This window comes from Doryrhamphus excisus, linkage group LG5 (genome assembly GCF_037039965.1).
Source record: "Doryrhamphus excisus strain RoL-2023G ecotype Guam linkage group LG5, RoL_Dexc_Guam_v1.1, whole genome shotgun sequence".
Classification (NCBI taxonomy): domain Eukaryota; kingdom Metazoa; phylum Chordata; class Actinopteri; order Syngnathiformes; family Syngnathidae; genus Doryrhamphus; species Doryrhamphus excisus.
The window spans coordinates 10,771,853-10,785,432 of NC_136361.1; the positions used below are offsets into that span (position 1 = coordinate 10,771,853).

At 40.3% G+C, this 13,580-nt stretch overlaps 1 protein-coding gene across 2 annotated transcripts in view; it reads right to left on the reverse strand.

Annotated features, from left to right (window-relative positions):
* The window catches only part of dyrk1b (dual-specificity tyrosine-(Y)-phosphorylation regulated kinase 1B), a 77,324-nt gene that overhangs the window by 38,026 nt on the left and 25,718 nt on the right, over positions 1–13,580 (reverse strand). Inside the window, exon 1 of one of the 2 annotated variants that reach the window (XM_058054084.2) lies at positions 7,685–9,439. The exons of the other annotated variant lie outside the window; for it this stretch is intronic. Coding sequence (XP_057910067.1) covers positions 7,685–7,787 — 103 coding nt within the window. The 5' untranslated portion in view covers positions 7,788–9,439. Of the gene's footprint in view, positions 1–7,684; positions 9,440–13,580 lie in introns of those variants that run through there. 2 annotated transcript variants of the gene reach the window in all.

Consider the following 13,580-nt stretch of genomic DNA (forward strand, 5'->3'; position numbering starts at 1 on the left):
GTACCGATGGCCAGGGCAAGTTAAAACAAAATTGGGGCAAGTAAATCCAATCAGTGATATTCCCGACGGGCAAGTGCACTTTGGCATGCCATACTGCCAAGAGTTTTTTTAAAAGCGGTTCTTGTTGGGTGTGGGTAAAACACGGACTGCGTAATTCCGGTGGTAATTTGCAAACCAATCCTTGCAAATCTTGAAATGGACCAATCAGAATGGTTTATTTAGACCGTGGTCCGTATTCCACAGTCCGTGTTTTACCCACACCCGTTCTTGTTGGCGATCAACCAATCAGCGATGGTTTGACTAGGAAAACATCTATCATAGCGTCCCTGCCAACATGGTCTAATTCTTCAACAACTTGTGAAGGAAAACAGCAAAAAGTGATGAACCAGTGCCTCCTAAACAAGTATTTTATTAGCGGCAGCAAATCAAATGATGGCACAGGTGAGTGAATCACATTGCTGTGACAATTTGAAGTGGTCACAATGAAACACCACCCATTAGATCCAATACCAAGTGCTGATTTTGCACAAGCTACAAAATCTAGCGCTTCCATTTCTCTGTGTATTTTTCTCACCTTTGCTTCACAAATTATTGTTTGACCATTGAGCATTTTTTTCTGGATTCAAAACACATTACTAGTACACAAATGTGTCTATTCAATAATGTTTCATTGTGGTGCACAACTTATAAATATCACTGCTTACTACGACTACCATGTGTAAGGTAGTATGGCATGCCATGTTAACATATGTTTCAGACATTCCTCCAAATACAATGCGTCAGCACAATGCAAAATATAAAAATTCTAAAGACAATATTTTGCAATCTACTAATTTCATTCCTATTATATTACCTTGCATGGCTCCTCACAGGGGAGCAACGCCCAAGGACCACCTGTAGCGCTAGTGTTCAACACAAGTATTTCATATAGAACAGGGGTGTCCAAATTGCAGCCTGGGAGCCATTTGCGGCCTGCATCACATTCTACAAAATAGAATTTAATAAAACGACGGCAAAAATAGAAAAATCAGCAGTAATTATACAAAAATAAGGTTTAAATATCGCAAAAAAAAAGCTTCTAATCTAAGGAGATATTTGAGTTCAAAGGTCGAAGGTAAAATATTATGACTAACAAGCAACAAAGTTGGCATTTTTGGAAAATTGGGTTGCGTAAAAAGTGATAATGTTATGATAATTGTGAAAAGATGATAGAAATAAACTCATAATTACGAGAGGAACATTTCATGTATTTATTTAAATAAAGTTGACATAGTAGGGAAAAAAACGTCAGGAATAGAAAACACTTTAACAGAAAAAAGTCAGATTCTAATGAGAAAAATAAGAGGCAATTTTACTAAATTAAACTAGTAGTAAAATATAATACTAAATATAGTATTAAAGAAAAAATATTATTCACCATCGTATGAAAAACAAACAAAGTTTTAATTGTTAGAAAATTAGGTTGCGGAAAAAGCCAGGTTATTATGATTTTTTATTTTTTTTTAAATATTTTGAATTTTAAAAAAGTATTTTAATGGGAAAAAAGTCCCAATTTTATCAGAATAAACTCGGAATATTACAAGGGAAAATGATGTCATTTTAGTAGCCTATGCTAATGAGTTATTTGTTAAAGTTTATTTAAGTCGTAATATAACAAAATTAAGTTGTCATTATAAAAGTCATATTATTATGAGAAGAAAATTTACAAAGACAGCTGGGATAGGCTCCAGCACCCCCGCGACCCTCGTGAGGAAAAGCGGCAGAAAATGAATGAATGAAAACTCTTAATATTATGAGGAAATAGTAAATAGTAAAAGATAATCCTAAATATAGTATTAAAGAAAAAAATATTATTCATCATAGTATGAAAAACAAACAAAGTTTTAATTGTTAGAAAATTAGGTTGCGGAAAAAGCCATGTTATTATGATTTTTTTTTTAGCAAATGAAATATTTTGAATTTTAAAAAAAGTCTTGTAATGGGAAAAAAGTCCCAATTTTATCAGAATAAACTCGGAATATTACAAGGGAAAATTATATCATTTTAGTAGCCTATGCTAATTAGTTATTTGTTAAAGTTTAAGTCATAATATTATGAGAAACAAAATGAAGTTGTCATTATAAAAGTCATATTATTATGAGAAGAAAATGTACAAAGACAGCTGGGATAGGCTCCAGCACCCCTGTGACTCTCGTGAGCATAAGCGGTAGAAAATGAATAAATTTTAAAAGAAAGTTGAAATTAGAGGTGCACGATAATTATTGAACTGATAATTATCTGGCCGATATGCGGAATTACTGATACTGATACTGATAAATGAGCTCGCTAAGAGTAATGGCGACCATCGTGTGCGACACATTTGGCTACATACAAAAAATTCTGCAATGAAGGAAAAAACACGGGACTCAACACATTAAACTTAAGCAGCCATCTCAAATGCCAGCATCGCTACGTTGCCTGGAGCTTGTTGCTATCACCGCAGTGTTTGAAAAGTGTAAGAAAGCTTGCCAGAGATGACCAGGGGGCTAACGTTATCTGTGGAGTGGAGTGGAGTGGAGTGGAGTGGAGTGGGCTGGACGACCAGTTCTTAACCATCATTGAAGATGTTTTTTTACAAAATGAGGTGTGTTTCTTTCTTTTGAGATAGTAGGCCATCTGAGGATGACAACTGGGTCCCAGGAAACAAGCAAAGCCCAGAGAGCAGAGCGTACACTCATTCCATAACTCCTTGGGAAAAAAGTCGAGGAAAAGTGTAAGGTAAGATGTGGAAGCGGGGGGCGTGCAACAGCATCACGAGAGCCTGGGATTGGACAGCAACAGACGAGCAATGGCATGCAGCCATTCACACTCACATTCATACCTATGGACAATTTGGAGTGGCCAATTAACCTAGCATGTTTTTGGAATGTGGGAGGAAACCGGAGGACCGGGAGAAAACCCACGCATGCACGGGGAGAACATGCAAACTCCAGGGTGGAATTGAACCATGGTCTCCTAGCTGTGAGGTCTGCGCCACTTGCCCGCCGTGCAACATAACATTATGACTTATTTTTTTATTATTTACGTATGTTGCAGTCGAGTGAAAATAAACACGTAACATGAGGAAAAATGTTGGCATCAAAATTTAAATATTAAAGAAACAATACATTTGTTTTTCAGTCGGAATGTTATGAGAAACAAAACAAAGCAAAATAAAGATGTCATTTCTGAAAATTAGATTGGCTAAAAGTTTGAATATTATGGGAATAAAATCATAATATTATGAACAGAAAAGAAAGTTGAAATTTTTGGAAAATATAAAAAAAACAATGGGCGGCACGGCCCCGGCACATTATTTGTGGACAATTTAGCTTTTCTGGGACGGAATATGTGAGACAACCCAGACCAACAGGCTTTCCGGAAAGACACTTGAAAGCATCAGATCGCTGAGGGACAACTCCTTCTGCCATGAAGAGACACCTACTACATCAATCGCAAAGGTAGCTTGTGTTGATCACATAAACATCACTGTACTTGAAGGTAGTTCTTAGCATTAGCTCATTTTAAAAGTAGCTTACAGGCTGAAAAAAAATCAAACATGATGTACTATTTATTCAAGTAAAACTATTGTGTGCTTTTGGAAATGTCATCATTTCTAGTATGCTACACTGTACATCTGATTTGTTGTTATCCCCCCCCCAACTAGGCAAGTCGACCTGGCGGATTCGCTAAGAGGCTACTACAATGTCCTCCACATAACTTTCTTGTACCGCCAGGATGCATTTGACCTGAAACTTGCAGTTGGCAGACAACGGGACATGGACTGTGTTCTCCGCATGCCGTTCATCAGACCAGTATACATTTCCACCAGTCAAGTGCGCCGCATGCCAAGTACCACCGGGCTTTGTTGTAGTCTGGGACTGATGTCATATTTGGCATCTTCTCAACAACTTGTAAATAGTGTGTTATGTTGTGTTACGTTCTAGACCTGGACTGTCCAGCAAGGTCATCAAAAGGATGCAACTTGCATTATTATTTTCATATTTTGTAAAGCAACACATGTAGATATGCTAAGTTATGGTGTCACCAATAAGGTACACAAAAATAGAGAGTACTTACTGAGGAACTAATGACTAATGCACATACATTTAGAGTGGTTACTGAGGAACTAATGAGCAGAGTAGTTACTGAGGAACTAAGGCACTTACATTTAGAGTAGTTACTGAGGAACTAACGGGGAACTGATGAGTAGTGTAGTTACTGGGGTACTAATGAAAAACTAATGAGTAGAGTAGTTACTAGGGAACTGAGGCACATACCCTTGGGTTGGTTACTGAGGAACTAATGAGTACAACAGTTACTGAGGAACTAAGGCACATACATTTAGAGTAGTTACTGAGGAACTAACGGAGAACTGATGAGTAGAGTAGTTACTGAGGAACTAATGACTAAGGCACATACGTTTAGAGTGGTTACTGAGGAACTAATGAGCAGAGTAGTTACTGAGGAACTAAGGCACATACATTTAGAGTAGTTACTGAAGAACTAACAGGGAACTGATGACTAGTGTAGTTACTGGGGTACTAATGAAAAACTAATGAGTAGAGTAGTTACTGGGGAACTGCGGCACATACCCTTGGGGTGGTTACTGAAGAACTAATGAGTACAATAGTTACTGAGGAACTAAGGCGCATACATTTAGAGTAGTTACTCAGGAACTAACGAGGAACTGATGAGTAGTGTAGTTACTGAGGAACTAATGACTAAGGCACATACATTTAGAGTGGTTACTGAGGAACTAATGAGCAGAGTAGTTACTGAGGAACTAAGGCACATACATTTAGAGTAGTTCCTGAGGAACTAACAAGGAACTGATGAGTAGTGTAGTTACTGGGGTACTAATGAAAAACTAATGAGTAGAGTAGTTACTGGGGAACTGCGGCACATACCCTTGGAGTGGTTACTGAAGAACTAATGAGTACAATATTTACTGAGGAACTAAGGCACATACATTTAGAGTAGTTCTGGGGAACTAACGAGGAACTGATGAGTAGTGTAGTTACTGAGGAACTAATGACTAAGGCACATACGTTTAGAGTGGTTACCGAGGAACTAATGAGCAGAGTAGTTACTGAGGAACTAAGGCACATACATTTAGAGTAGTTACTGAGGAACTAACGGGGAACTGATGAGTAGTGTAGTTACTGGGGTACTAATGAAAAACTAATTAGTAGAGTAGTTACTGGGGAACTGAGGCACATATCCTTGGGGTGGTTACTGAGGAACTAATGAGTACAACAGTTACCGAAAGAACAATATTAATTAAAGAATTAAATTATTAATTATTATTAAATAATTATTAAATATTAATAATAATTAAAGAAACAATATATTTGTTTTTCAGTCGGAATGTTATGAGAAACAAAACAAAGCAAAATAAAGATGTCATTTCTGAAAATTAGATTGGAATATCATGCGAATAAGATCATAAATTTATGAACAGAAAAGAAAGTTTAAATTTTTGGAAAATATGAAAAACAACAGTAAAAATTGAGGAAAAAGACTGACTTTCACACCACTAACATGCTTTTTCTGCTATATCAGAGATGCAGTTTTTTCTTGAAAGGATATACAAGTGTCCCAAGTGTCAATTATGCAAATTACAGGATGTAATTCCCCACCCCTGGCAAGCAACACCACAGATAGATTGCAGTCTTTGTATGTGATAAATCGATAAAACCACGTCAATGGAACTGAGTTAAACTCAGCCCTTCTAACGCTACACGTATCATTCCTCTACGGCATTTACTCTTATCCTGTCATGAAGACAACGTACATTATCAATACAGCAGACACAGCTAGCACATTCACACGTACATAACATTTACTTTAGTGACTCTTCACCATAGACTCTTCCCGAGAATATCAGTCCAATAACAGTATTGGATTATATGGGCATGCATCTAAAATCATTCAGCATAGAGAACCCACTTGGTCACAACAACAGCGTGCAATAACTTGTTGCGCACGGAGCAGGAGTAATGGCGGCCAGGTTTTTCATGGATGACGTTGCAAAACTTGTCATGCTGACATTTCCCGTGGCGGCGCAAAAAACGGGGGAGTTTAATACCACCAAAAACTCATCGCAGCATCACATGAGGAATCTCCCGCAAGCAAAAAGTTACTGTTTGTAACAGAAAAGGACGTGAGTAATGGACGTGGATAAAACTAGACACCAACTTGTTTTTTCGCTGACCTCTGTTTGATGAAGCCTTTTCTAACATTGCAAACTAGTGGTTGTTACAGAACGCTCCTATTTATTTAGGGCACTGTGACGTTGAGGGAATTGCGTAAGGAATCGCAGAATTGGCCCACAAAAACATAATCTACTGTTAAAGAGTGCATGAGTATGCGTTTTCGCGGAATTGGCCCACAAAAACGTAATCTACTGTTAACGATCTACTGTTAAAGGGTGCGTGAGTATGCATTTTACAATGCCCGTTGACGTCGTGCAAGTTCTAAGCGAAATAAAGATGCGACTTAAAGCGCGACTTAATGGTCAACAGACATTCTCAGCACTTCCAACCTTCAAAATAAGAGCAGGGGATTTAGTGTATGCTGAGGCTGATATCCCGTTAGAAAAGTCAGCCAGGCTACGTCAGTTTCAGAAATACTAGGCAAAATTGGCTAAAAATGTACAGCATCAATAATTTTTTGTCTTTAATTTGCGGATATTTTATTTACGATCGCAAAGATAAGCACTGGTACAGTAAGTGTAAAAAGGGAAAAAAAATAATTTGGAAAAAATGGACAGAATTTGGCGGCACGACGGTTGAGTGGTTAGCGCGCAGACCAGGGTTCAATTCCACCCTCTGCCATTTCTGTGTGGAGTTTGCATGTTCTCCCCGTGCATGTGTGGGTTTTCTCCGGGTACTCCGGTTTCCTCCCACATTCCAAAAAAACATGCTAGGTTAATTGGCCACAGGTATGAATGTGAGTGTGAATGGTTGTTTGTCTATATGTGCCCTGTGATTGGCTGGCCACCAGTCCAGGGTGTACCCAGCCTCTCGCCCAAAGACAGCTGGGATAGGCTCCAGCACCCCCTGCGACCCTCGTGAGGAAAAGCGGTAGAAAATGAATGAATGAATGAATGAATGAATGAATGAATGAACAGAACTTGGAAAAAAATGGATTATGCAAATTAGATAACATTTAACCCCACCCCCATCCGACACCACACATAGATTGTAGCCCTGTGTTATGTATGAACCAGGAGCACAGAATCACTAAAACAAACATGAAACAAAAGATTTTGTTCACATTCTAACAACCTTGTCAGAAGACAACAGCGCACAAATTGTTGGCCACGAGTGAGCGTTTTGACAGGATGCTTCCACGTCCCGTGTTCAGCACAGGAAGCAACTCAAACCTTCTGTTTCCTGTTGCAAATCTCAAACAACCTACTTGGCTTTGGAAAAACCACACACGTGCGCTGAGACAGGCTGACACACGGCGGCGCTGCAACATGTTGCAGCTGCTTGATCTCTCTCTCTCTCTCTCTCTCACACACACACACACACACACACACACACACTAATAAACTAAGCCAACCCTGACATTATTAGCATGCATACTGGCTAGCAGAAACACATCGCTTTGTTTGTGTTCATAAAAAGCATGTGTGTGTGTGTGTGTGCGGACTGACTTTTATTGTCGCGATGCAGGGCAGAGGTGATCCAGGGTTGTGATTGGACCATCCTGCAAGGGGGCACAGTCTTGTCCTCCACAGATGATGATGTGATCACCATGGAAACGCTTGGCAAACGGTCAACCCAGAAGGGAAACCCAAATCAATCAAATGATTTCGCAGGCGGGGCAAACCTCCGTCGGTGGGGGTGGGCGTCTTGTGTGTGTTTGGGGGGGAGAGGGTGGGTTGGGGGGGTGGGCTTAGGTAACCTTCATGAGGCGTGTGTTCGATCCCAGAGTTCGCTCCTACAGTTTCTCCAACTGACTCGGTCAATCTGGAACAGGTGAGAAAGCGAGCGATCCAATCAAAAGGCACAGTCTTCTCTAGCTTGTTTTCCTTGTTAGTGTTGTTTCTAAGGCAACCAACTGGTGTACAGGCAGCTTGTATATCTCCAGTAAAAATATAAAGAAGATTAGGAGTTACACTATAGATATAGAGCTCTCATTCTGTTTAGATTCTGTGTCATCGTGGTTGGGGGGGGGAGGAAGGGATTAGAATTTTTGGTTTGTAGTTTCTTTGAGATGGAGGTTCCAAGTGCTAGGTTCTGGATTGCTGGTGACCTTTAATTTGGGGAGACGAAAGTAGGCCGTCCCAGTCTCTGTCATGGATTTCAACGGCGCATGAATTTTATCCAGGGTGGGGTTAACCCCGAGTCGGAAAGTAGCAGTTCATCAAACATACTTTGCGAGTACTCAAGGAGCCTTCAGTAATAACATCCAGGACAGGGTGCTCAGACGAAGCATTCAACAGAAATGTGAGCAACTTTTGGATTTTCTCTCAGTCGCCTCATAGAACGCATGAAGTAGTTGGTTGCAAGTCACTGGAACAAAGCCCACCCGGCATGCTGCTAGGTGGGCGATGGAAGGGGTAGACAAGAAGGAGGGGAGTTGAATTTCTAGCTTTCTGCTTTTACCCCATCCCTCCTGTTAAAAATAGGTCCAGATGCTTCCCGGGGGCCTGGTCACTGGTCAGTGTGGGACTTGTGTGGCGACAGAGGCTATATCTCAAAAAGATTAGCAATGTCACACCTGCAGTCTTTGTGTTGTATTTACTCAGCACCTGGCCACACAGGGAGGCGGCTAACCTCAGTCAAAATAAGCCTCTTAATACCACCACAGAATAAACAAACAATACGGTCTGCTCGCACAATAAACAGCAAGATGAGTAGAGTTCCAAGAAAAGTTCCACAAAGAGAATATCCACACTGGAGCGGACGAGGTGTGATCCACAGAGGAGGATGACAGGATTCGGGTTACATGTCCTGCGTTGCTTCCAATTTGTCAACACGGCAATAAAAGCCCCTTGAGGTAATATCACAATCAAACGCGACGTCTTGAAGAATCCCGAACTCGCCTTCAAGTCCACCGAATGCAGTCAAGTTCCTGAGTTTGTTGTCAAGATGCCCAGAATGGCTCCTTGACGAGCCTCCTCTTTGCTCCGCTTCCGCTCTCGTCTCTCCTTCACTTAATGTCCTCCTTGACACGTCGGCGTGCCCTTCTCGCTACGAAGGAAGGTTATTGGTGTACTTTCAAGGTGGAAAGGGCAGTTCGGCGTCATGTTTGTCGCCCGTTTTCCGTTCAGTGTTTCTCCGTTATACGGAATCTGTGCTCTTCTCCCACATTGCCCCCCCCCGCCCTGCGATTGGGGCCGTACCATAGTCGCGGCAGCGGAGGGGGGGTCGCAGTAGCCGCTCTTTCACAACGTCATAAATCGCCGCTTTTATCCGTTACACGGTTTGACGCAACTGACTTTGAATATTCGGAGAGGTTTGTTTCGACGAGCTACATGAGGGCTGCATTGAAACTGCACTACCCCCCACCCCCTCTTTGTCAAAAGTAGTCCCTTCCAAATAGACCTCTCCCGTCCTGTCCATTTATAGTAACAACGGGGTATATTTACTGAAACTTTATATTCACACATGTCACAATTTTCAAGAATAAACTCCCACTGGCCATACGTCTACTCACATTACTACTTATTAAAATATACATCTGAAAAATATATTTTATTTCAAATTGAGTTCAGCGTTAAATTACACAATGGCAGTAGTTTTCAACTTCATAATGCACCGTCACATTAATGAAAACCCCTTGTGAATGAATAAGAATAAACGTTAAACCCCTCGGGATTTTTTTTTGTTATTTCTTTTTATTTTTTTCAATCCAGTCTTGTCAACTGTTTCTACTTCTCTGTGCTGAGAGCAGCCTCTCCCTCGCACAGCACGCACCCTTGTACAGGCAGGCTCTGTTGCTACCCGAATGCTCTGGCAGCAGCCACCTCATTGGCTGCATAAAGTGCAGTCCCCGACTCTGATTGGACGACGACTCGGCCTGTGGGAGGAGCCCTTGGCTCAGTTTCCCAGTGTCTCTTCAAACGGCTCAATGCAGGAATGACGCGGAAATAGTTGGAGGATGTCAGGTAGAAATGGAAAGAGGGTTTGGGGGGTGGGGACGCAGTCGGGGAGCACATAGAAGAGCAGGCCAAAGGGCTTCGACTGCGATGTGACTTCCCCTCCTCACAAACCAGCCACAGCTAAAAGTTGTTCCTGTTGCTATCCGAGCATTCCGGCTAAATCAGGCACAATGCTGCCTGGGAACAGCACACAAACTGTCAGAAACCAGCTGACACTCTCAAATGTATACACAAATGTACATATAATTGCTATTTAGCCACATACATATTGTTTTTCTTTAACCGTGCCATTCAAATAACAATTTCATGATACTGTAACAATAATAAATAGAAGCGACACATCACCCAAATGACCAAAGTATGCAGATACTGTCAACTGAAAATCATTTATCAAATGACTTTTAGCTTCAATTCCTTCTGGAAGCCGCTCAACGAGCAAGGCCCCGAGACCTTCCAACCCTAGCACTGACAAACAGCTGACCAGTCACGGCTAAATAAAGACAGCATGGCCTAATAACGTGCTATAATTACACAGATCGCATTTAAAGGGATCCTCCTCATAAAGGAAGCAACGCCAAATGGCGATTGTGGCAATCACATGCAGATAAGTGTGCTCATGAAATACCTAAAGCTACCAGTGATATGGCATGACTGGTCTGACTGGGAACACACACACACACACTTCTATAGTTACAATGAACATTTATTAAAAAAGATACATTTTGTTAGAAGGAACTGAGAGAGGTTCTTTCATTGGCAAAATGATATTTAATCATAAACTCATGCCTCAATATGAAATCAAACAATACATGGATTTTTTATTTTGTTTTGCCAGTGGGATACATAAATTACAAACATTGTCATTAATGACAGTATTTCCCACACAATTATTTGGGTGGATGAATGCAAATATTGACAATATATTCTATATTAATTTGTGTTTTTGTTATATTGTAATATTTACAGTATATATTGTTTACAAACTCAGGGAATATGTTGTTGGACACTAAATGGCACAAAGAGCCAATATCCTTTATTACTTGACACTATTTATTGCATATTCCTCAAACGATTGTTTACATGGTCTCTTATTGTCGTTTTTACATATTGCTCACAAATAATTTTGTTGATAAAAATCTGTCTAAAATCCTTATGCTGTGTTTTATTCTGATTATAATAAATCACAACCAACAAATGAAAGGCAAATTCAGGTCGATAACAAAATTTGCAGTATCACCCAACCTGAGTGTTGCTAGCTTGAGCTTAGCCTTTGTTGGTCTATTCATATATTCAGCTGAGTGGTGGTAGCTTAAAGGTGTTTTCATACACTGTGAAATGTATTCATTGAGCAGTGAATGTATATCATAAATGATACAGAAGCCATCTTGTTATAAATTGACACTAAAACATTCCAACAATGACAAGTCTGTTCAACTGTGTCTCACAGTGATGACACAAATGGGGTAAAGGTTTCTTCCTGTGTTCCTAGTTTACATAAGCACAAATACAAGTCGAAAAAAAAACTGCAATAGTGTCTTATAGTGTACTAAATGACGCTCAGCTGTACTAACCATCAGACAGCAAGAGATTACAACAGTACTGTGAGGAGGCAAGCAGACTCTGACGCTCACGTGCCTTGCAGCAAATTTCCACCCGGCAACTATACGGTGTGCCATGGCAACAGCGCTGCCATTGGTCCCCGGTGCGTTTTCAAATGACCAATGGGATGGCCAGCAGCGGGTGATGCTTGTTGCTAGGTAAACACGATGCAGAGGAAAGATAGAGGAGCGAAATTACCATGCTGCTACTGCAGGGCGCTCTCAGAGAGCAATGGAGGAGCGCGTTACCCTCGCATATATCCTCCTCTTTCTCAGCACTTGGCGGTGCCAGAGAGACAAAAACAAAAGTGGATGTATGACACAGGCGTAGAGGAATAAAATATATGACGAGTTCAAATCCTCGGGGCTTTGTGCTTGTGATGCATTAATAGCAACCGCCTTTGAGGTGCTCTCAATTAGTGTACCACACAAGTCAGTCTTTTATTACAATGATCATTTCAGAGCAGATTCATTCATTCATAATACTATCTATATTTATATGAATGGTTGAACATATTCAAACAAATAAGCAGAAGAGAAAAAATAGCCTTGCTAATGCAGAAACATCTTCCTATATACTTACTGCCTTCTGAGAACATTAGCTCTGCTTTTTGTTTCAGTTTGGATTATCTGTTGATTATCTGCAACAGTGGCAAGTCTTATATACGTTCTCTAAACGTTTCGTTCCTGGAACGTTCCCCTAACCCTGAATGAACGTTACCTTCTGCTTATATTGACAATCCCCCCACAACCTTTAAAATTAATTACAGTAAAGTCTCGTTATATCGATATTCTCGGGAGTCGGAAAAAATACCGATATAACCGGATTATCCATATATCCGATCCTGCGCCGAACTGCATTAAAAGTGGGCAATAATGCACTTCTATACTTATATACTATTCTATACTATAGAACAATGTCTAGCAGCTTAAATCAATCTTTGCTTAAGGATTTCAATACCAAAAAAGAACACGGCGAACGGCTGCTTCCAGTAAACTTTATTTTTCACACTTCCACCACCAGAGCGCAGCACACACCGATTGCCGCACTTCCTGGTTCACAGGTCATGCTCAACCCGCCCCACATAGCTGGCCAAACACATGCCTGTATAGAATCTATACACACGAGACAAACCACGAACGCCAGCATGTACATATGAAAAACAGTGATTATTGCAAGCGATAAAAAGATATCTGAATACAACACAATTAAATACATGTATTTGTACGCTTGTGTCTTCGTTGGAATAGGTGTGTATGCTATGTCAGTTGGTTCTTCTGTTCTTCTGAAATCCTTAAGCAATGATTGATTTAAGCTGCTTTTGTATCGATATAAGCAGACCAAATTGGCTGGCGGGAGAAGAAAAGGGCATCGTAATAACCGGATTATCATAATAACCGTGTATCGTACTAACGGAACTAATTATATCATAAAAGACTAGAAATTTGCCGGGAAATGAAAATAGTATCGTAATAAGTAGTAATTCGTTATAACCGATATCAATATAACGAGACTTTACTGTATTATTATTATAGGTATTAGAACTTCAACTACCTGCATGCACATGACCATATTGTCAGTAATGAATCAACACAACAGAGGACTTTATCAACCAGGGGTCTCAAACTCAATTTACCTGGGGGCCACCGGAGCTAGGTTCTGGGTGAAGCCGGGCCGCATCAGGTTTTCAAAAAAAATTTATTCAAAACTGGGAAAAAAATCAATAAAAAAACTATGTTCAATGCTTTTGCTTCTGTTATACCCTACACTTTTTCAGTACTTTGGTTCCGGTTTTCCACACCAAAATATCTGATAAAACATTCCACTGTTCTCAAATATCTTA